Source organism: Oncorhynchus clarkii, chromosome 12 (assembly GCF_045791955.1).
Source record: "Oncorhynchus clarkii lewisi isolate Uvic-CL-2024 chromosome 12, UVic_Ocla_1.0, whole genome shotgun sequence".
NCBI lineage: Eukaryota > Metazoa > Chordata > Actinopteri > Salmoniformes > Salmonidae > Oncorhynchus > Oncorhynchus clarkii.
The window spans coordinates 91,481,432-91,505,793 of record NC_092158.1 but is presented as its reverse complement, the minus strand read 5'-3'; the positions used below and the strand labels follow the sequence as shown (position 1 = coordinate 91,505,793).

The following is a 24,362-nucleotide window of genomic DNA, read 5'->3' as shown; positions in this document are numbered from 1 at the left end:
ATGTGGTGGCCAGGTGGGAAGAAGGACTGGTTCATTCTGCTGTATGTGGTGGCCAGGTGGGAAGAAGGACTGGTTCATTCTGCTGTATGTGGTGGCCAGGTGGGAAATACGACTGGTTCATTCTGCTGTATGTGGTGGCCAGGTGGGAAATATGACTGGTTCATTCTGCTGTATGTGGTGGCCAGGTGGGAAATACGACTGGTTCATTCTGCTGTATGTGGTGGCCAGGTGGGAAATATGACTGGTTCATTCTGCTGTATGTGGTGGCCAGGTGGGAAATACGACTGGTTCATTCTGCTGTATGTGGTGGCCAGGTGGGAAGAAGGACTGGTTCATTCTGCAGAACAACAGGTGTCGGCCTACTACGTCTACAGGAGAGAGCTGTTGAGGAGAGTGTCGCCCAGCTACTCATTTGAAGTATATTTGTCATTTGCTAAAGCAACTTGAGTTGTCCTCATGGTCCTGTCTTTGTAGCTATGTTGTCATTTGTACAGGTCAAACCGCAACGGAGCGAGTCCTATCAAACATTGTGGTTGTACTCGACCTCTGACACGAGGCACCTCACCTCTGTTTCAGTCTCTGGCTGTGTCGTTGTATTTCCTGGTATGGCGTTGTGTTATTCCCCACAGGCTTTAAAGGGATGATTTTGACCATACGGGTGTTTTGAAATGCAAATAGCCAAGGTCAATGCAAATAGCCAAGGTCAATGCAAATAGCCAAGGTCAATGCAAATAGCCAAGGTTAATGAACGAGCAGTGAGGCAGAGAACAATGGGTATTTATCAACGGTTATATCCTACCGGTGTGCCTATAATGCTCTTAGGATTGTTCTAGAAATCTCACTTTTTTTTTCTCTATGCGTTACGAACATTCTAAATTCCGTATTTTAAAACAGTTTCTAAACAATATTGATAAGTGAGGCCCCAGGCCTAAGAGTCGGGGACAGATATGATTCTGGTGATGGGTAATTCTGTGGTGAGGTCTCTCTCTCTCTCACCATAATCTCTCCGACCCGGCATTTGAAAGGTGTGTCCTTATCTCCTCCATCACGCTGCACGCTGACACACACATCCCTCAGAGCACAGCCCTGCAGCTCCAACTGGGAACACCTGGCACACACACACACACACACGTTATTACAAACAGTATTACTAGCCTATATCACACACACACGTTATTACAAACAGTATTACTAGCCTATATCACACACACACACACACGTTATTACAAACAGTATTACTAGCCTATATCACACACATCTCTCAGAGCACAGCCCTGCAGCTCCAACACACACACACACACACACACACACACACACACACACACACACACACACACACAGCCCTGCAGCTCCAACACACACACACACACATCTCTCAGAGCACAGACCTGCAGCTCCACACACACACACACACACACACACACACACACACACAGCCCTGCAGCTCCAACACACACACACATCTCTCAGAGCACAGCCCTGCAGCTCCAACACACTCACACAGAGGTCTTCTTACCTGACAGTCCATCCGTCTGGGTTCCACTGTCCACAGCTCTGAGAGAACTGTCTCATCAACTGGTGGTCCTCTGTTAAAGCAACAGGCTCAATACTGCTGGCTACACACACACACACCACACACACACACACACATCAATAATAATACAACACTTTACAACTCCTGTGTGTGAGTGTGATATGACTGACTCACTAGGTACAGTGGGGCAAAAAAGTATTTAGTCAGCCACCAATTGTGCAAGTTCTCCCACTTAAAAAGATGAGAGGCCTGTAATTTTCATCATAGGTACACTTCAACTATGACAGATAAAATGAGAAAAAGAAATCCAGAAAATCACATCGTAGGATTTTTTATTAATTTATTTACTAATTATGGTGGAAAATAAGTATTTGGTCACCTACAAACAAGCAAGATTTCTGGCTCTCACAGACCTATGGCCAAGACCAAAGAGCTGTCAAAGGACACCAGAAACAAAATTGTAGACCTGCACCAGGCTGGGAAGACTGAATCTACAATAGGTAAGCAGCTTGGTTTGAAGAAATCAACTGTGGGAGCAATTATTAGGAAATGGAAGACATAGAAGACCACTGATAATCTCCCTCAATCTGGGGCTCCACGCAAGATCTCACCCCGTGGGGTCAAAATGATCACAAGAACGGTGAGCAAAAATCACCGGAACCACACGGGGGGACCTAGTGAATGACCTGCAGAGAGCTGGGACCAAAGTAACAAAGCCTACCATCAGTAACACACTACGCCGCCTGGGACTCAAATCCTGCAGTGCCAGACGTGTCCCCCTGCTTAAGCCAGTACATGTCCAGGCCCGTCTGAAGTTTGCTAGAGAGCATTTGGATGATCCAGAAGAAGATTAGGAGAATGTCATATGGTCAGATGAAACCAAAATATAACTTTTTGGTAAAAACTCAACTCGTCGTGTTTGGAGGACAAAGAACACCATACCAACTGTGAAGCATGGGGGTGGAAACATCATGCTTTGGGGCTGTTTTTCTGCAAAGGGACCAGGACGACTGATCCGTGTAAAGGAAAGAATGAATGGGGCCATGTATCGTGAGATTTTGAGTGAAAACCTCCTTCCATCAACAAGGGCATTGAAGATGAAACGTGGCTGGGTCTGTCAGCATGACAATGATCCCAAACACACCGCCCGGGCAACGAAGGAGTGGCTTCGTAAGAAGCATTTCAAGGTCCTGGAGTGGCCTAGCCAGTCTCCAGATCTCAACCCTATAGAAAATCTTTGGAGGGAGTTGAAAGTCCGTGTTGCCCAGCAACAGCCCCCAAACATCACTGCTCTAGAGGAGATCTGCATGGAGGAATGGGCCAAAATACCAGCAACAGTGTGTGAAAACCTTGTGAAGACTTACAGAAAACGTTTGAGGATATACATAGTGAGTGGCAATGACCTGTCATTGCCAACAAAGGATATATAACAAAGTATTGAGATGAACTTTTGTTATTGACCAAATACTTATTTTCCAACATAATTTGCAAATAAATAAATAAAAAATCCTACAATGTGATTTTCTGGAAAAAATATATAATTTTATCTGTCATAGTTGAAGTGTACCTATGATGAAAATTACAGGCCTCTCATCTTTTTAAGTGGGAGAACTTGCACAATTGGTGGCTGACTAAATACTTTTTTTGCCCCACTGTATATCCTGAACTGTGTGTGAGATATGACTCACTAAGTATATCCTGAACTGTGTGTGAGATATGACTCACTAAGTATATCCTGAACTGTGTGTGATATGACTGACTCACTAGGTATATCCTGAACTGTGTGTGATATGACTCACTAGGTACAGTGCCTTGCGAAAGTATTCGGCCCCCTTGAACTTTGCGACCTTTTGCCACATTTCAGGCTTCAAACATAAAGATATAAAACTGTATTTTTTTGTGAAGAATCAACAACAAGTGGGACACAATCATGAAGTGGAACGACATTTATTGGATATTTCAAACTTTTTTAACAAATCAAAAACTGAAAAATTGGGCGTGCAAAATTATTCAGCCCCCTTAAGTTAATACTTTGTAGCGCCACCTTTTGCTGCGATTACAGCTGTAAGTCGCTTGGGGTACGTCTCTATCAGTTTTGCACATCGAGAGACTGACATTTTTTCCCATTCCTCCTTGCAAAACAGCTCGAGCTCAGTGAGGTTGGATGGAGAGCATTTGTGAACAGCAGTTTTCAGTTCTTTCCACAGATTCTCGATTGGATTCAGGTCTGAACTTTGACTTGGCCATTCTAACACCTGGATATGTTTATTTTTGAACCATTCCATTGTAGATTTTGCTTTATGTTTTGGATCATTGTCTTGTTGGAAGACAAATCTCCGTCCCAGTCTCAGGTCTTTTGCAGACTCCATCAGGTTTTCTTCCAGAATGGTCCTGTATTTGGATCCATCCATCTTCCCATCAATTTTAACCATCTTCCCTGTCCCTGCTGAAGAAAAGCAGGCCCAAACCATGATGCTGCCACCACCATGTTTGACAGTGGGGATGGTGTGTTCAGCTGTGTTGCTTTTACGCCAAACGTTATGTTTTGCATTGTTGCCAAAAAGTTCAATTTTGGTTTCATCTGACCAGAGCACCTTCTTCCACATGTTTGGTGTGTCTCCCAGGTGGCCTGTGGCAAACTTTAAACGACACTTTTTATGGATATCTTTAAGAAATGGCTTTCTTCTTGCCACTCTTCCATAAAGGCCAGATTTGTGCAATATACGACTGATTGTTGTCCTATGGACAGAGTCTCCCACCTCAGCTGTAGATATCTGCAGTTCATCCAGAGTGATCATGGGCCTCTTGGCTGCATCTCTGATCAGTCTTCTCCTTGTATGAGCTGAACGTTTAGAGGGACGGCCAGGTCTTGGTAGATTTGCAGTGGTCTGATACTCCTTCCATTTCAATATTATCGCTTGCACAGTGCTCCTTGGGATGTTTAAAGCTTGGGAAATCTTTTTGTATCCAAATCCGGCTTTAAACTTCTTCACAACAGTATCTCAGACCTGCCTGGTGTGGTCCTTGTTCTTCATGATGCTCTCTGCGCTTTTAACGGACCTCTGAGACTATCACAGTGCAGGTGCATTTATACGGAGACTTGATTACACACAGGTGGATTGTATTTATCATCATTAGTCATTTAGGTCAACATTGGATCATTCAGAGATCCTCACTGAACTTCTGGAGAGAGTTTGCTGCACTGAAAGTGAAGGGGCTGAATAATTTTGCACGCCCAATTTTTCAGTTTTTGATTTGTTAAAAAAGTTTGAAATATCCAATAAATGTCGTTCCACTTCATGATTGTGTCCCACTTGTTGTTGATTCTTCACAAAAAAATACAGTTTTATATCTTTATGTTTGAAGCCTGAAATGTGGCAAAAGGTCGCAAAGTTCAAAGGGGCCGAATACTTTCGCAAGGCACTGTATATCCTGAACTGTGTGTGATATGACTCACTAGGTATATCCTAAACTGTGTGTGATATGACTCACTAGGTATATCCTGAACTGTGTGTGATATGACTCACTAGGTATATCCTGAACTGTGTGTGATATGACTCACTAGGTATATCCTGAACTGTGTGTGATATGACTCACTAGGTATATCCTGAACACCTCTGTGTGTGCAGAGTGTAGCATCAGCAGTCTTTAACTCCAGAGAGACAGTGACCCCAGGAGACGGCTTATAGATCAGAGACACAAAGACCCTGGAGGATAGAGGCACCTGGAGAGAAAAGATCCTGGGAGGGGAGAGAGGGAGAAGAGAGGGAGAAGAGAGGGAGAAGAGGGGGAGCGATGGGAAGGGGAAGAGAGGGAGAAGAGGGGAAGAGAGGGAGCGAGGGGAAAGGGAAGAGAGGGAGAAGAGAGGGAGAAGAGAGGGAGAAGAGAGGGAGCGATGGGAAGTGGAGGGGAAGAGAGAGGGAGCGAGGGGAAGAGAGAGGAAACGAGAGGAAGGGGAAGAGAGAGAGGCCATAGCATTTGAATCCTTAAAGCTGTAAGAGGAATATACAAGCCCTCATGAACACACACTCCCCCACACACTCCCCCACACACTCTCCTACCTGGCGCAGACTTTAGACAGCATGGAGGGTAGGACGCCCTCTACGAGCAGAGAGCTGCCCCCGCTCCAGGCATCTTCAGGGCAGCCCTGGGTCCTCAGCCAGCCCTCCCCCTCGAGGGTCTCTCTGTAGTATAGGGGTTGCAGCTCCTGGGCATCCAGGTTGAACCAGCTACGATCCACCTCACGCTACACAACCCAGCAGACAGACACACACAGGACAGGTCAGAGGGTAACTACAGGACACGAATAGGACAGAATCCCATCCAATGATACATATTGCAGTACAATGCATTCCAAAGAAGACCCAGATCCTTGTTGTTATGAGTCGTGTGACAGTCATGGAATTTTGGATGCATGATAATTGGGCAGCCAAACGACCGCAGTCTCCGTAATAACCGCTGAGCACATTTTCTCCCTTCCTCCTCTCCTAACTGCATGTGCTGCCATAGAAATAAAATGAATAGAACAGGCGTCCCCATTCAAGTCAATTATGGCATAATGGGTGGACTGGCAGCCATTGCGAGTGTACCCCATAGGAGCAAAGCAGGAAGTGTACCCATAGGAGCAAAGCAGGAAGTGTACCCCATAGGAGCAAAGCAGGAAGTGTACCCATAGGAGCAAAGCAGGAAGTGTACCCCATAAGAGCAAAGCAGGAAGTGTACCCCATAAGAGCAAAGCAGGAAGTGTACCCATAGGAGCAAAGCAGGAAGTGTACCCCATAAGAGCAAAGCAGGAAGTGTACCCATAGGAGCAAAGCAGGAAGTGTACCCATAGGAGCAAAGCAGGAAGTGTACCCATCAATATGTGCTGTTATTTGTTGATACAACTCAACTGACAAATACATTATATTGCATGAGCCACATCAGTTAACATCATTTGAATTAAATTTCTACATTATCATGGAAAGTATTGCATCACAATACCCAGGCAGCCATGGTGGGGGCAATTTTATGAATATTCTAGACATAGAACCCGTCCTCTGATTGGTTGACTCACTCACCTGTCCCCTCCAGTAGAGGCTGGTCCCAGCACCCTGGCAGAAGGAGGAGACAAAAGGGAGGGGCGACGAGGGCCGGTGGACATACAGGAAGTCAGACAGAAGAGACCAGAACCTGCACACAGGAAACAGGATGTGACATTGTAGGATACGACATAGGAGGGTCACTTTCGACTGTGGCTATGCTACGTGTGGTATGAGTGAGCGCTTTTATAAGAGAGAAAATATAGTCTATTTTATTAGTTTATTCAACAGGGTCCAGGGACCCTGTTAACAAACATGGCATCAGATGTTAGCGCCAGATGTTAGCGCCAGATGTTAGCATCAGATGTTAGCGCCAGGTGTTAGCGCCAGGTGTTAGCGCCAGATGTTAGCGCCAGGTGTTAGCTACATGCCTTGTACTCATCTAAAGTCCTTAGATAGACAGCATCACTTCATATTTCCCAGAGGCATTTAAGGTGTGGGATTTAACATCACACTACATCAGACAAAATCCCCAAAACAACCACAGCGCTACACTAGACAGAACAACCACAGCGCTACACTAGACAGAACAACCACAGCGCTACACTAGACAGAACAACCACAGCGCTACACTAGACAGAACAACCACAGCGCTACATTAGACAGTAAAAGCAGCATAAGTTCATCTCACTTGTCCTGTTCCTTCCTGAAGTCATTCTTGTCTGGGATGGACTCGTACACCCAGCCTGGAGCAAAGATGGCCGTGGAGAAGTCATGTTTACGAATCATCTCCAGAGCCTGGGGAGGGAGGGAGGGACTGGTGTTTATATGTTGTTACGAGCACACACCACTTTATGATCACACACACACACACACACACACACACACACACACACACACACACACACACACACACACACACACACACACACACACACACACACACACACACACACACACACACACACACACACACACACACACAGAGAGACACACACAACATAAATAAACTCCACTTCTTTAAGAAGACACACACGTACCTGTGACTAAGTACTGACACACTGACACCCTTCTCCCACCATCTCCCTACCCTCCCCCTCCTACCCTCCCCCACCTACCCTCCCCCACCTACCCTCCCCCACCTACCCTCCCCCTCCTACCCTCCCCCTCCTACCCTCCCCTCCCAGTTCTAACCGTATTAGTCTCCATCTCCCTACCCTCCCCCTCCTACCCTCCCCCTCCTACTCTCCCCCTCCGACCCTCCCAGTTCTAACCGTATTAGTCTCCATCTCCCTACCCTCCCCCACCTACCCTCCCCCTCCTACCCTCCCCTCCCAGTTCTAACCGTATTAGTCTCCATCTCCCTACCCTCCCCCTCCTACCCTCCCCCACCTACCCTCCCCCTCCTACCCTCCCCTCCCAGTTCTAACCGTATTAGTCTCCATCTCCCTACCCTCCCCCTCCTACCCTCCCCCTCCAACCCTCCCCCTCCGACCCTCCCCCTCCCAGTTCTAACCTTATTAGTCTCCAGCTTCCCCCCCACCACCTCTCCCCTGGCGAACACGTCCACCCCAACAAAGATGTCCGCCAGCCGGCCCTGAGCAGCTGAGTAGGCCTTCATTCCCTCCAGGTTCTGCTCTGTCCAGTTATAGTTGGTGAAGATACCATCACACGCTGAGAAAAACACTCTGAGAGAGGTGGGGAGTGGAGAGAGAGAGAGGTGAAGGGGGGAGTGGAGAGAGAGAGAGAGGTGAAGGGGGGAGTGGAGAGAGAGAGAGAGGTGAAGGGGGGAGTGGAGAGAGAGAGAGGTGAAGGGGGGAGTGGAGAGAGAGAGAGAGGTGAAGGGGGGAGTGGAGAGAGAGAGAGAGGTGAAGGGGGGAGTGGAGAGAGAGAGAGAGGTGAAGGGGGGAGTGGAGAGAGAGAGAGAGGTGAAGGGGGGAGTGGAGAGAGAGAGAGAGGTGAAGGGGGGAGTGGAGAGAGAGAGAGAGGTGAAGGGGGGAGTGGAGAGAGAGGTGAAGGGGGGAGTGGAGAGAGAGAGAGGTGAAGGGGGGAGTGGAGAGAGAGAGAGAGGTGAAGGGGGGAGTGGAGAGAGAGAGAGAGGTGAAGGGGGGAGTGGAGAGAGAGAGAGAGGTGAAGGGGGGAGTGGAGAGAGAGAGAGAGAGGTGAAGGGGGAGTGGAGAGAGAGAGAGAGAGGTGAAGGGGGAGTGGAGAGAGAGAGAGAGAGAGGTGAAGGGGGGAGTGGAGAGAGGTGAAGGGGGGAGTGGAGAGAGAGAGGTGAAGGGGGAAGTGGAGAGAGAGAGGTGAAGGGGGGAGTGGAGAGAGAGAGAGAGGTGAAGTGGGGAGTGGAGAGAGAGAGGTGAAGGGGGGAGTGGAGAGAGAGAGAGAGGTGAAGTGGGGAGTGGAGAGAGAGAGGTGTAAAAGATCTCCTTATCTTCCCTATCCACATTTTCCACTCCCTCCCCCCTCCCTCACCTCCTCTCCCCCCTCCCTCACCTCCTCTCCCCCCTCCCTCACCTTCTCTCCCCCGTCCACCTACCTGTTGGATGGGTTGAGTTCATTCTGCCATTTGAGCTGTCCGTTCTCCAGAACAGAGTCATACCACAACACCATACTACCAGGGACTCTCTCGTGCATCTGGTCCGTCAGATAACGTAGAAACAGAGGAGTGTTCTTCACAGCCGTCTCCTAATTACACGAGAGGAGGAGACGGAGGGCAGGGAACATACACGTTATCAATCATCAACGTGTTTCCCAAATGGCCCCCTCTGTCTCCTAGTCCACTACTTTAGACCACGACCCATTAAGGCTGCACTGTTGTCATATTGTACGTGGCAGCGCAGTAATATAGGTCAGTAAGTATACTGTAGGACAGCAGATAGCAGGGAGGCTGTCGACCTAAAGGAGACTTGTCATTGTTGACGTTCTGGGTTCAGCACAGTGTGCAGACAACTGATGAGGTCATTATTGCTGTTTCTACCATACTGCTTTAGCCAGTACAACCTGTATGTAATGCACTAGTTATAGGGAATAGAGGGGGAATATAGTGCACTAGTTATAGGGAATAGAGGGAGAATATAGTGCACTAATTATAGGGAATAGAAGGGGAATATAGTGCACTAGTTATAGGGAATAGAGGGGGAATATAATGCACTAGTTATAGGGAATAGAGGGGGAATATAGTGCACTAGTTATAGGGAATAGAGGGGGAATATAGTGCACTAATTATAGGGAATAGAAGGGGAATATAGTGCACTAGTTATAGGGAATAGAGGGGGAATATAATGCACTAGTTATAGGGAATAGAGGGGGAATATAGTGCACTAGTTATAGGGAATAGAGGGGGAATATAGTGCACTAGTTATAGGGAATAGAGGGGGAATATAGCACATTACTGTTTCTACCATACTGCTTTAGCATGTACACTCCTTTCAGAAGTAAACAAGTGTCTACAGGTGAAGAGGTGTAAAGACTGGCTGTGTCCCCAATGGCACCGTATTCACTATATAGGGCACTACTTATAGGGAATAGAGGGGGAATATAGCACACTACTTATAGGGAATAGAGGGGGAATATAGCACACTACTTATAGGGAATAGAGGGGGAATATAGTGCACTACTTATAGGGAATAGAGGGGGAATATAGCACACTACTTATAGGGAATAGAGGGGGAATATAGTGCACTACTTATAGGGAATAGAGGGGGAATATAGCACACTACTTATAGGGAATAGAGGGGGAATATATCACTGTCATGTATTGTCATGTTGTGTCTTTCTGTCCTTTCCTTTCACCCTGTCTCCCTCTGCTGGTCGTACTAGGTTACCGTTTCTGTCCCTCTTTCCCCCAGCTGTTCCTTGTCTTCTCTGACTACCTCATTCACCCCTTTTCCCACCTGTTCCCTTTTTCCCTCTGATTAGGTCCCTATATCTCTCTCTGTTTCTGCTCCTGTCTTTGTCGGATTCTTGTTTGTGTTGTTCATGCCTGAACCAGACTATCGTCATGTTTGCTGCAACCTTGTCCTGTCCTGTCGGAATCTGCCGGTCCATCTGAGCCTACGTTTTGTTTTGTTATTAAAGAAGCTCTGTTTACGTTAATTCGCTTTTGGGTCCTCATTCACGCACCTGACAGAAGAATCCGACCAAGAATGGACCCAGCGACTTCGGATCCTCTCCACTCAGCCGTCGAGATCCAGGGAGCGATGCTAGGCAGACACGAGCAGGAATTGTCTGCTGCTCGACATGCCGTTGAGACCCTGGCCACCCAAGTCTCCAACCTCACAGAACAGGTTCACCATCTCCGCCTCGATCCACCGGCCACTTCCAGGGCTTTCGAATCTCCGGAGCCCAGAATCAATAACCCGCCGTGTTACTCTGGGGAGCCCACTGAATGCCGCTCGTTCCTCACCCAGTGTGATATTGTGTTTTCTCTCCAGCCCAACACTTACTCCAGGAGCACTGCTCGTATCGCCTACGTCATATCTCTCCTTACTGGACGGGCTCGTGAGTGGGGCACGGCAATCTGGGAGGCAAGGGCTGAGTGTACTAACCAGTATCAGGACTTTAAGGAGGAGATGATACGGGTTTTTGATCGATCTGTTTTTGGGGAGGAGGCTTCCAGGGCCCTGTCTTCCCTATGTCAAGGCAATCGATCCATAACAGACTACTCTATTGAGTTTCGCACTCTTGCTGCCTCCAGTGGCTGGAACGAGCCGGCTTTGCTCGCTCGTCTTCTGGAGGGTCTCCGCGCAGAGGTAAAGGATGAGATTCTCTCCCGGGAGGTTCCTTCCAGCGTGGATTCCTTGATTGAACTCGCTATTCGCATTGAGCGACGGGTTGATCTTCGTCACCGAGCTCGTGGAAAGGAGCTCGCGTTCTCCGTTGCCCCCCTCTCCGCATCACTACCATCTTCCTCTGCCGGCTCGGGAGCTGAGCCTATGCAGCTGGGAGGTATCCGCATCTCGACTAAGGAGAGGGAACGGAGAATCACCAACCGCCTCTGTCTCTATTGCGGTTCTGCTGGTCATTTTGTCACTTCATGTCCAGTAAAAGCCAGAGCTCATCAGTAAGCGGAGGGCTACTGGTGAGCGCTACTACTCCTGTCTCTCCTTCAAGATCCTGCACTACCTTGTCGGTCCATCTACGCTGGACCGGTTCGTCAGCTTCCTGCAGTGCCTTAATAGACTCTGGGGCGGAGGGCTGTTTTATGGACGAGACCTGGGCTCGGGAACATGACATTCCTCTCAGACAGTTAAGGGAGTCCACGGCCTTGTTCGCCCTGGATGGTAGTCCTCTCCCCAGGATTCAGCGTGAGACGCTACCTTTAACCCTCACTGTTTCTGGTAATCATAGCGAAACCATTTCTTTTTTAATTTTTCGTTCACCTTTTACACCTGTTGTTTTGGGCCATCCCTGGCTAGTTTGTCATAATCCTTCCATTAATTGGTCTAGTAATTCTATCCTCTCCTGGAACGTCTCTTGTCATGTGAAATGTTTAATGTCTGCTATCCCTCCTGTTTCCTCTGTCTCTTCTTCACAGGAGGAGCCTGGTGATTTGACAGGGGTGCCGGAGGAATATCACGATCTGCGCACGGTGTTCAGTCGGTCCAGGGCCACCTCTCTTCCTCCACACCGGTCGTATGATTGTAGTATTGATCTCCTTCCGGGAACCACTCCCCCCCGGGGTAGACTATACTCTCTGTCGGCTCCCGAACGTAAGGCTCTCGAGGATTATTTGTCTGTAGCTCTTGACGCCGGTACCATAGTCCCCTCCTCCTCTCCCGCCGGAGCGGGGTTTTTTTTTGTCAAGAAGAAGGACGGGTCTCTGCGCCCCTGCATAGATTATCGAGGGCTGAATGACATAACAGTGAATCGTTATCCGCTTCCTCTTATGTCTTCAGCCTTCGAGATCCTGCAGGGAGCCAGGTTTTTCACTAAGTTGGACCTTCGTAACGCTTACCATCTCGTGCGCATCAGGGAGGGGGACGAGTGGAAGACGGCGTTTAACACTCCGTTAGGGCACTTTGAATACCGGGTTCTTCCTTTCGGCCTCGCTAACGCTCCAGCTGTCTTTCAGGCATTAGTCAATGATGTCCTGAGAGACATGCTGAACATCTTTGTTTTCGTTTACCTTGACGATATCCTGATTTTTTCACCGTCACTCCAGATTCATGTTCAGCACGTTCGACGTGTCCTCCAGCGCCTTTTAGAGAATTGTCTTTTTGTGAAGGCTGAGAAGTGCACTTTTCATGCCTCCTCCGTCACATTTCTCGGTTCTGTTATTTCCGCTGAAGGCATTAAGATGGATCCCGCTAAGGTCCAAGCTGTCATTGATTGGCCCGCCCCTAAGTCACGCGTCGAGCTGCAGCGCTTTCTCGGCTTCGCGAACTTCTATCGTCGTTTCATCCGTAATTTCGGTCAGGTGGCAGCTCCTCTCACAGCCCTTACTTCTGTCAAGACGTGCTTTAAGTGGTCCGTTTCCGCCCAGGGAGCTTTTGATCTCCTCAAGAATCGTTTTACATCCGCTCCTATCCTTGTTACACCTGACGTCTCTAGACAGTTCGTTGTCGAGGTTGACGCGTCAGAGGTGGGCGTGGGAGCCATTCTTTCTCAGCGCTCCCTCTCTGACGACAAGGTCCACCCATGCGCGTATTTTTCTCATCGCCTGTCGCCGTCGGAACGTAACTATGATGTGGGAAACCGCGAACTGCTCGCCATCCGGTTAGCCCTAGGCGAATGGCGACAGTGGTTGGAGGGGGCGACCGTTCCTTTTGTCGTTTGGACTGACCATAGGAACCTTGAGTACATCCGTTCTGCCAAACGACTTAATGCGCGTCAGGCGCGTTGGGCGCTGTTTTTCGCTCGTTTCGAGTTCGTGATTTCTTATCGTCCGGGCTCTAAGAACACCAAGCCTGATGCTTTATCTCGTCTCTTCAGTTCTTCAGTAGCCTCCACTGACCCCGAGGGGATTCTCCCTGAGGGGCGTGTTGTCGGGTTGACTGTCTGGGGAATTGAGAGGCAGGTAAAGCAAGCGCTCACTCACACTCCGTCGCCGCGCGCTTGTCCTAGGAACCTTCTTTTCGTTCCCGTTCCTACTCGTCTGGCCGTTCTTCAGTGGGCTCACTCTGCCAAGTTAGCCGGCCACCCTGGCGTTCGGGGTACGCTTGCTTCCATTCGCCAGCGTTTTTGGTGGCCCACCCGGGAGCATGACACGCGTCGTTTCGTGGCTGCTTGTTCGGTCTGCGCGCAGACTAAGTCCGGTAACTCCCCTCCTGCCGGCCGTCTCAGGCCGCTTCCCATTCCCTCTCGACCGTGGTCTCACATCGCCTTAGATTTTGTCACCGGACTGCCTTCGTCAGCGGGGAAAACTGTTATTCTTACGGTTGTCGATAGGTTCTCTAAGGCGGCTCATTTCATTCCCCTTGCTAAGCTTCCTTCTGCTAAAGAGACGGCACAAATCATCATCGAGAATGTTTTCAGAATTCATGGCCTTCCGTCAGACGTCGTTTCGGACAGAGGTCCGCAATTCACGTCTCAATTTTGGAGGGAGTTTTGCCGTTTGATTGGGGCTTCCGTCAGTCTCTCTTCCGGCTTTCACCCCCAGTCTAACGGTCAAGCAGAACGGGCCAATCAGACTATTGGTCGCATCTTACGCAGTCTTTCTTTTCGCAACCCTGCGTCTTGGTCAGAACAGCTCCCCTGGGCAGAATACGCCCACAACTCGCTTCCTTCGTCTGCGACCGGGCTATCTCCTTTTCAGAGTAGCCTCGGGTACCAGCCTCCGCTGTTCTCATCTCAGTTCGCCGAGTCCAGCGTCCCCTCCGCTCAGGCTTTTGTCCAACGTTGCGAGCGCACCTGGAAGAGGGTCAGGTCTGCACTTTGCCGTTATAGGACGCAGACTGTGAGGGCTGCTAATAAGCGTAGAACTAAGAGTCCTAGATATTGTCGCGGTCAGAGAGTTTGGCTCTCCACTCAGAACCTTCCCCTTAAGACGGCTTCTCGCAAGTTGACCCCGCGGTTCATTGGTCCGTTCCGTATTTCTCGGGTCATTAATCCTGTCGCAGTTCGACTTCTTCTTCCGCGATACCTTCGTCGCGTCCACCCGGTCTTCCATGTCTCCTGTATCAAGCCCGTTCTTCGCGCCCCCGCTCGTCTTCCCCCCCCCCCCCCCCATCCTTGTCGAGGGCGCACCCATCTACAGGGTCCGTAGGATTTTGGACATGCGTCCTCGGGGCCGTGGTCACCAGTACCTCGTAGATTGGGAGGGGTACGGTCCTGAGGAGAGGAGTTGGGTTCCCTCTCGGGACGTGCTGGACCGTGCGCTGATCGAGGATTTCCTCCGTTGCCGCCAGGTTTCCTCCTCGAGTGCGCCAGGAGGCGCTCGGTGAGTGGGGGGGTACTGTCATGTATTGTCATGTTGTGTCTTTCTGTCCTTTCCTTTCACCCTGTCTCCCTCTGCTGGTCGTACTAGGTTACCGTTTCTGTCCCTCTTTCCCCCAGCTGTTCCTTGTCTTCTCTGACTACCTCATTCACCCCTTTTCCCACCTGTTCCCTTTTTCCCTCTGATTAGGTCCCTATATCTCTCTCTGTTTCTGCTCCTGTCTTTGTCGGATTCTTGTTTGTGTTGTTCATGCCTGAACCAGACTATCGTCATGTTTGCTGCAACCTTGTCCTGTCCTGTCGGAATCTGCCGGTCCATCTGAGCCTACGTTTTGTTTTGTTATTAAAGAAGCTCTGTTTACGTTAATTCGCTTTTGGGTCCTCATTCACGCACCTGACAATCACACTACTTATAGGGAATAGAGGGGGAATATAGTGCACTACTTATAGGGAATAGAGGGGCTATATAGCACACTACTTATAGGGAATAGAGGGGGAATATAGCACACTACTTATAGGGAATAGAGGGGGAATATAGTGCACTAGTTATAGGGAATAGAGGGGGAATATAGTGCACTAGTTATAGGGAATAGAGGGGGAATATAGTGCACTAGTTATAGGGAATAGAGGGGGAATATAGCACACTACTTATAGGGAATAGAGGGGGAATATAGCACATTACCTATAGGGAATAGAGGGGGAATATAGTGCACTAGTTATAGGGAATAGAGGGGGAATATAGTGCACTAGTTAGGGAATAGAGGGGGAATATAGTGCACTAGTTATAGGGAATAGAGGGGGAATATAGTGCACTAGTTAGGGAATAGAGGGGGAATATAGTGCACTAGTTATAGGGAATAGAGGGGGAATATAGTGCACTTGTTAGGGAATAGAGGGGGAATATCGTGCACTAATTATAGGGAATAGAAGGGGAATATAGTGCACTAGTTATAGGGAATAGAGGGGGAATATAGTGCACTAGTTATAGGGAATAGAGGGGGAATATAGTGCCTTTTTTCAACACACCCACAACATAATGAAAACCAACGTCTCTACAGCACAGCAATAGACAAAGAGTTTAGTATATAATAACAAATTGTTTAAAGTTATAAAACTCACACCGAGAGGGTTCTCGATGTTGATCAGCCAACCATCGAAGCCGTAACAGTGGGCTATCTGAACCAGCCTATCAGCTACGGCCCTGTAAGACTCCTCCTCTTTCAGGAAGACCTCGCACATCTTCCCCCCGTCCGTCCACTCAGTGATGAAGGTGCCTGGAGAACAAGCCAATCACAGCCGTCGATCAGTCACTGTGGAACTCAAACAGACCAATCAGCAGTGTGACTTTGAGGCGGTCAGATCGGCACCTATATTCTCAACGTGAGCCCTATCAGTACTGTAGAAGGCAAACGTTCCAACCGTTTCAGATATGAATCCAACACCTAGAATATAACCTGTTTGATATAGAAGGCTTGTGTTCTCTCTCATGTACACTGTGTAAACTATTAGAATTTCATCTGTTAGGTTCAACCCCTTATTCTGTACATCTCACTGTATATGACCTGAGTGAGACAGTCACTCCGACACACACACACAGTCACGTACACAGTGAGACAGTCACTCCGACACACACACACACACACACAGTCACGTACACAGTGAGACAGTCACTCCGACACACACATACACACACACACACACACAGTCACGTACACAGTGAGACAGTCACTCCGACACACACACACACACACACACCCACACAGTCACGTACACAGTGAGACAGTCACTCCGACACACACACACACAGTCACGTACACAGTGAGACAGTCACTACGACACACACACACAGTCACGTACACAGTGAGACGTGAAAACCACAGACTAAAGTCTGAAGGTCACAAACAATAGAGGTTTTAAAAGTGAAACTAAACCTCTCGACTGGCTGAGAAAGTAGAGGAGCGTCTCTCCAACACAGTAGGAGTGTAGACAACACTTCCTCTGAGTGGTAGACAACACTTCCTCTGAGTGGTAGACAACACTTTCTCTGAGTGGTAGACAACACTTCCTCTGAGTGGTAGACAACACTTCCTCTGAGTGGTAGACAACACTTCCTCTGAGTGGTAGACAACACTTCCTCTGAGTGGTAGACAACACTTCCTCTGAGTGGTAGACAACACTTCCTCTGAGTGGTAGACAACACTTTCTCTGAGTGTAGACAACACTTCCTCTGAGTGTAGACAACACTTCCTCTGAGTGTAGACAACACTTCCTCTGAGTGTAGACAACACTTCCTCTGAGTGTAGACAACACTTCCTCTGAATGTAGACAACACTTCCTCTGAATGTAGACAACACTTCCTCTGAGTGTAGACAACACTTCCTCTGAGTGGTAGACAACACTTCCTCTGAGTGTAGACAACACTTCCTCTGAGTGTAGACAACACTTCCTCTGAGTGTAGACAACACTTCCTCTGAGTGTAGACAACACTTCCTCTGAGTGGTAGACAACACTTCCTCTGAGTGGTAGACAACACTTTCTCTGAGTGTAGACAACACTTCCTCTGAGTGTAGACAACACTTCCTCTGAGTGTAGACAACACTTCCTCTGAATGTAGACAACACTTCCTCTGAATGTAGACAACACTTCCTCTGAATGTAGACAACACTTCCTCTGAGTGTAGACAACACTTCCTCTGAGTGGTAGACAACACTTCCTCTGAGTGTAGACAACACTTCCTCTGAGTGTAGACAACACTTCCTCTGAGTGTAGACAACACTTCCTCTGAGTGTAGACAACACTTCCTCTGAGTGGTAGACAACACTTCCTCTGAGTGGTAGACAACACTTCCTCTGAGTGTAGACAACACTTCCTCTGAGTGTAGACAACACTTCCTCTGAGTGGTAGACAACACTTCCTCTGAGTGGTAGACAACACTTCCTCTGAGTGGTAGACAACACTTCCTCTGAGTGGTAGACAACACTTCCTCTGAATGGTAGACAACACTTCCTCTGAGTGGTAGACAACACTTCCTCTGAGTGGTAGACAACACTTCCTCTGAGTGGTAGACAACACTTCCTCTGAGTGGTAGACAACACTTCCTCTGAGGGGTAGACAACACTTCCTCTGAGTGGTAGACAACACTTCCTATGAGTGGTAGACAACACTTCCTCTGAGTGGTAGACAACACTTCCTCTGAGTGGTAGACAACACTTCCTCTGAGTGGTAGACAACACTTCCTCTGAGTGGTAGACAACACTTCTTCTGAGTGGTAGACAACACTTCCTCTGAGGGGTAGACAACACTTCCTCTGAGTGAATGCAGAGAACAGATTGGTGGAAACCAATAATGTACTACATACTGTAATACTGTACCACTTTCACACTGCTGGGCCGGCCAGAATGAACCTAACCGTGATGACTTGAATATTTTGAGCATTTCAGCATGCTTCACGACACATTACCAGGCCCACTTAGACCCTACAGCTGGGGTTCGGCTCGGTTCGGTACTGTGAAAAGATATATAACTACAAGGGTATTATTGAATCCCAATAATCTCTGCTTTCTCCCAAAGTGTGCACTGGTTCACTTCCCTTCATGGATTTGACAGGAAATGACTGTTATAAAAAAGAAAACTCCCCTCTCTACCCCCCAATCTCTATACCAATCCAATGTTTTCCCATTCGTGAGGAGTAGTGAACAAGTACACACTTGTTCAGGAGGAAAGAGAGGTTTTTGGGACGTGGCCCCGTTGAGTCTCACCCAGGACGATGACTCCGTGTCTGTGAGCGGCGTTGGTCCAGACGGACGGGGGGATGGTCACCGTGTTGTGGCTGAAGTAGTTAAAGACGTCGATGTACTGCCAGTGGTAGAACACATAGGGAGCATCCGACTCGGCTCCCTGCAGAAACCTGAGGGGGAGAGAGGTCAGGGGGTCAAAGGTGAGAGGGAATTTAGTCGTACCACTTAGCAAAACACTTTTAATACAAAAAAGGGACTTCCAACACAATGAGTACGTTGTTATGTGAGAATTTAGTAATAGCCTATCGTAGAAGAGTCATGAGTGTGCAAACAAAGTCTACTTGTGGCAGTGCATTGTTCACAGGTGAGAGTTCAGAGGTGAGGAGGTCAACCTACCTGTCATCCAGGTATCCGCCCATCATGTCGTGACTCACCAGAGTCCGGTGCGGCGTGCTGGCCAGAGAAGGCTCCCGATTGGCCAGGGGCACCGTCGCCACGTTGAAGGGGTTGGCCTCGCTGCGTTTCCACGACAACAGCTCCTCCAGGGACTGAAGGCCGGAGCTGATTGGCTCGGTGGTGTCCGGGTCATAGTGCTTAGCTGTAAAGGGAAAGGCACAGATTGGTTCGTTCTTTGTGCTTGAGGTAACATTTGCGTTTTCACTGATTACAGTTGATGACTGTGTCTTCAGGTCGGCCTGGCGACCAAACAACTGGGTGAGCAGAACGAACAGGGCCAGCATCACTATAACCTGTGTTAGAGCTATTTCATCATTCCACTGTCCTGTCATTTCCTAAGGATGAAAACCCTTCTGAAACTCAGAGGCTCTGTACTGTTAGACAGTCTATATTCTGTCTGTACTGTTAGACAGTCTACAGTCTATACTCTGTATAGTCTATACTCTGTACTGTTAGACAGTCTATACTCTGTACTGTTATACAGTCTATACTCTGTATACAGTCTATACAGTCTATACTCTGTATACAGTCTATATTCTGTACTGTTATACAGTCTATACTCTGTATACAGTCTATACAGTCTATACTCTGTATACAGTCTATATTCTGTACTGTTATACAGTCTATACTCTGTATACAGTCTATATTCTGTACTGTTATACAGTCTATACTCTGTATACAGTCTATATTCTGTACTGTTATACAGTCTATACTCTGTATACAGTCTATACAGTCTATATTCTGTACTGTTATACAGTCTATACTCTGTATACAGTCTATACTCTGTACTGTTATTAAGTCTATACTCTGTATACAGTCTATACTCTGTATACAGTCTATACAGTCTATACTCTGTATACAGTCTATACAGTCTATATTATGTACTGTTATACAGTCTATATTCTGTACTGTTAGACAGTCTATACTCTGATACAGTCTATACTCTGTACTGTTATACAGTCTATATTATGTATACAGTCTATACTCTGTATACAGTCTATACAGTCTATACTCTGTATACAGTCTATACAGTCTATACAGTCTATACTCTGTATACAGTCTATACAGTCTATACTCTGTATACAGTCTATACAGTCTATACTCTGTATACAGTCTATACAGTCTATACTCTGTACCAACCTGGCAGAGACGAGGCTCCATACTTGATGACTTCATGAACACTTCTCAACTCAACTGGCTCATCCAAGCAAGACTCCAAACTGGTGAAATATGAATGACAATACATTTAGAATGTACAGTACAGTACCATACAGTACAGTACCATACAGTACAGTACCATACAGTACCATAGAGTACAGTACCATAGAGTACAGCACCATAGAGTACAGTACAGTACCAGAGAGTACAGTACCATACAGTACAGTACCATACAGTACCATAGATTACAGTACAGTACCATAGAGTACAGTACCATAGAGTACAGCACCATAGAGTACAGTACAGTACCAGAGAGTACAGTACCATACAGTACAGTACCATACAGTACCATAGATTACAGTACAGTACCATAGAGTACAGTACAGTACCATAGAGTACAGTACCATAGAGTACAGTACCATAGAGTACAGTACAGTACTATACAGTACAGTACCATAGAGTACAGTACCATACAGTACAGTACAGTACCATAGAGTCCAGTACCATAGAGTACAGTACAGTACCATAGAGTACAGTACCATAGAGTACAGTACAGTACCATAGAGTTCAGTACCATAGAGTACAGTACAGTACCATAGAGTACAGTACCATAGAGTACAGTACAATACCATAGAGTCCAGTACCATAGAGTACAGTACAATACCATAGAGTACAATACCATAGAGTCCAGTACCATAGAGTACAGTACAGTACTATAGAGTACAGTACTATAGAGTACAGTACAGTCCATAGAGTACAGTACCATAGAGTACAGTACAGTACCATAGAGTACAGTACTATAGAGTACAGTACAGTACCATAGAGTACAGTACCATAGAGTACAGCACCATAGAGTACAGTACAGTACCATAGAGTACAGTACCATAGAGTACAGTACAGTACCATAGAGTACAGTACCGTACAGTACAGTACCATACAGTACAGTACCATAGAGTACAGTACCATAGAGTACAGTACAGTACCATAGAGTACAGTACCATAGAGTACAGTACAGTACCATAGAGTTCAGTACCATAGAGTACAGTACAGTACCATAGAGTACAGTACCATAGAGTACAGTACAGTACCATAGAGTACAGTACCATAGAGTACAGTACAGTACCATAGAGTACAGTACTATAGAGTACAGTACAATACCATAGAGTACAGTACAGTACCATAGAGTCCAGTACCATAGAGTACAGTACAATACCATAGAGTACAGTACAATACCATAGAGTCCAGTACCATAGAGTACAGTACAGTACCATACAGTACAGTACCATAGAGTACAGTACCATACAGTACAGTACAGTACCATAGAGTCCAGTACCATAGAGTACAGTACAGTACCATAGAGTACAGTACCATAGAGTACAGTACAGTACCATAGAGTTCAGTACCATAGAGTACAGTACAGTACCATAGAGTACAGTACAGTACCATAGAGTACAGTACCATAGAGTACAGTACAGTACCATAGAGTACAGTACTATAGAGTACAGTACAATACCATAGAGTACAGTACAGTACCATAGAGTCCAGTACCATAGAGTACAGTACAATACCATAGAGTCCAGTACAATACCATAGAGTCCAGTACCATAGAGTACAGTACAGTACCATACAGTACAGTACCATAGAGTACAGTACCATACAGTACAGTACAGTACCATAGAGTCCAGTACCATAGAGTACAGTACAGTACCATAGAGTACAGTACCATAGAGTACAGTACAGTACCATAGAGTTCAGTACCATAGAGTACAGTACAGTACCATAGAGTACAGTACCATAGAGTACAGTACAGTACCATAGTGTACAGTACCATAGAGTACAGTACAGTACCATAGAGTACAGTACTATAGAGTACAGTACAATACCATAGAGTACAGTACAGTACCATAGAGTCCAGTACCATAGAGTCCAGTACCATACCATAGAGTACAGTACAATACCATAGAGTCCAGTACCATAGAGTACAGTACAGTACTATAGAGTACAGTACTATAGAGTACAGTACAGTCCATAGAGTACAGTACCATAGAGTACAGTACAGTACCATAGAGTACAGTACTATAGAGTACAGTACAGTACCATAGAGTACAGTACCATAGAGTACAGTCCATAGAGTACAGTACCATAGAGTGCAGTACAGTACCATAGAGTACAGTACTATAGAGTACAGTACAGTACCATAGAGTACAGTACCATAGAGTACAGTCCATAGAGTACAGTACCATAGAGTACAGTACAGTACCATAGAGTACAGTCCATAGAGTACAGTCCATAGAGTACAGTACTATAGAGTACAGTACAGTCCATAGAGTACAGTACCATAGAGTACAGTACAGTACCATAGAGTCCAGTACCATAGAGTACAGTACAGTACCATAGAGTACAGTACCATAGAGTACAGTCCATAGAGTACAGTACCATAGTGTACAGTACAGTACCATAGAGTACAGTCCATAGAGTACAGTACCATAGAGTACAGTACCATAGAGTACAGTCCATAGAGTACAGTACCATAGAGTACAGTACCATAGAGTACAGTCCATAGAGTACAGTACCATAGAGTACAGTACTATAGAGAACAGTACCATAGAGTACAGTACCATAGAGTACAGTACAGTACCATAGAGTACAGTCCATAGAGTACAGTACAGTACCATAGAGTACAGTACCATAGAGTACAGTACCAAACAGAGACCATGTGTGACGCCAAGCATGGATTTGAAATTCAGTAGTGTATTCCTTTCAACCATTTTATTTATCATTGCATGTGATTGATTACATCGTTATGTTTATTCTAGCTGCTGTAAAATGTGGGTTGTGTGCTCTGTGAACTTAAACAACTCTACTGATCAGCGGCCCAGAGGGAGGCCCACACAACCTACGAAGTGGCAGCTGTCAACAAAAAAAGTTACCCGGTGGTTTCCGTTTTTGACAACTTGCTCCCGATCTGATCCTCTCCTTCATCTTCGGTCTTTCTCCTCCGCAAAGACCCATCCTCCTGATGCTCAGTAGTCAATGCACCGTCCATGGTGAGAAATATGAGTTAGAAGTCTATGACTGAACGGAAGACATAAACATGCATCAACGGCAGAATGTTGCATTGCTCATGTTCGGGACAGAGCGCGAAAGAAACATTTCCTTGTTTCCTGCGATTGGCTGCAGTTGTGCTGATGTTCAAAGCGTGTGTTTCGGCCAACGAATGACAGCTGAGATAAGGCGATCACGTGGAAGGTGTTTTTTGACAGCGACTGCCGTTAGTCGTGCTGTTGGACAGAAAACCCGGCATGGACTTTTGGCTCTGGTGGATTTTTGACCTCATACCGGCCACTATATGGCAATATAAACCCCTTGTCATTCTGACATGCCAGTCATTCAAAAGGTCACGTAAACACAGCGTATAAAAACATTAAGAACACCTTCCTAATATTGAGTTGCACCCCCCCCCCCCCCCAGATTAAAAAAAAAATAATAATAAAATATTTAACTTGGGAAGTCAGTTAGGAACAAATTCTTATTTACAATGACAGCCTAGGAACAGTGGGTTAACTGCCAGTGGGTTAACCTGAGCCCTAGGACCATGCCCCAGGAATACCTGACATGATGACTCCTTGCTGTCCCCAGTCCACCTGACTGTGCTGCTGCTCCAGTTTCAACTATTCTGCCTTATTATTATTCGACCATGCTGGTCATTTATGAACATTTGAACATCTTGACCATGTTTTGTTATAATCTCCACCCGGCACAGCCAGAAGAGGACTGGCCACCCCACATAGCCTGGTTCCTCTCTAGGTTTCTTCCTAGGTTTTGGCCTTTCTAGGGAGTTTTTCCTAGCCACCGTGCTTCTTCACCTGCATTGCTTGCTGTTTGGGGTTTTAGGCTGGGTTTCTGTACAGCACTTTGAGATATCAGCTGATGTACGAAGGGCTATATAAAATAAATTTGATTGATTGATTGATTGATTGATTGATTGTTCAGTGCCAGAACAACAGATTTTTACCTTGTCGGCTCAGGGATTCAATCTAGCAACCTTTCAGTTACTGGCCCAATGCTCTAACCACTAGG

The 24,362-nt window shown here is 47.0% G+C and overlaps 1 protein-coding gene across 1 annotated transcript in view; it reads right to left on the bottom strand.

Moving 5' to 3' along the window:
• The window catches only part of LOC139422351 (cytosolic endo-beta-N-acetylglucosaminidase-like), a 30,433-nt gene extending 7,026 nt beyond the window's left edge, over positions 1-23,407 (bottom strand). The window contains exons 1-13 of the mRNA XM_071173554.1: positions 23,213-23,407; positions 20,265-20,344; positions 19,065-19,266; positions 18,690-18,838; positions 16,051-16,205; positions 9,092-9,240; positions 8,072-8,243; positions 7,247-7,353; positions 6,595-6,706; positions 5,596-5,780; positions 5,132-5,274; positions 1,517-1,616; positions 997-1,108 (exon numbers count right to left, since the gene is read on the bottom strand). Coding sequence (XP_071029655.1) covers positions 997-1,108; positions 1,517-1,616; positions 5,132-5,274; positions 5,596-5,780; positions 6,595-6,706; positions 7,247-7,353; positions 8,072-8,243; positions 9,092-9,240; positions 16,051-16,205; positions 18,690-18,838; positions 19,065-19,266; positions 20,265-20,344; positions 23,213-23,328 — 1,782 coding nt within the window. The 5' untranslated portion in view covers positions 23,329-23,407. The remainder of the gene's footprint in view (positions 1-996; positions 1,109-1,516; positions 1,617-5,131; positions 5,275-5,595; positions 5,781-6,594; positions 6,707-7,246; positions 7,354-8,071; positions 8,244-9,091; positions 9,241-16,050; positions 16,206-18,689; positions 18,839-19,064; positions 19,267-20,264; positions 20,345-23,212) is intronic.
• Between the last annotated feature and the right edge of the window lie 955 nt (positions 23,408-24,362).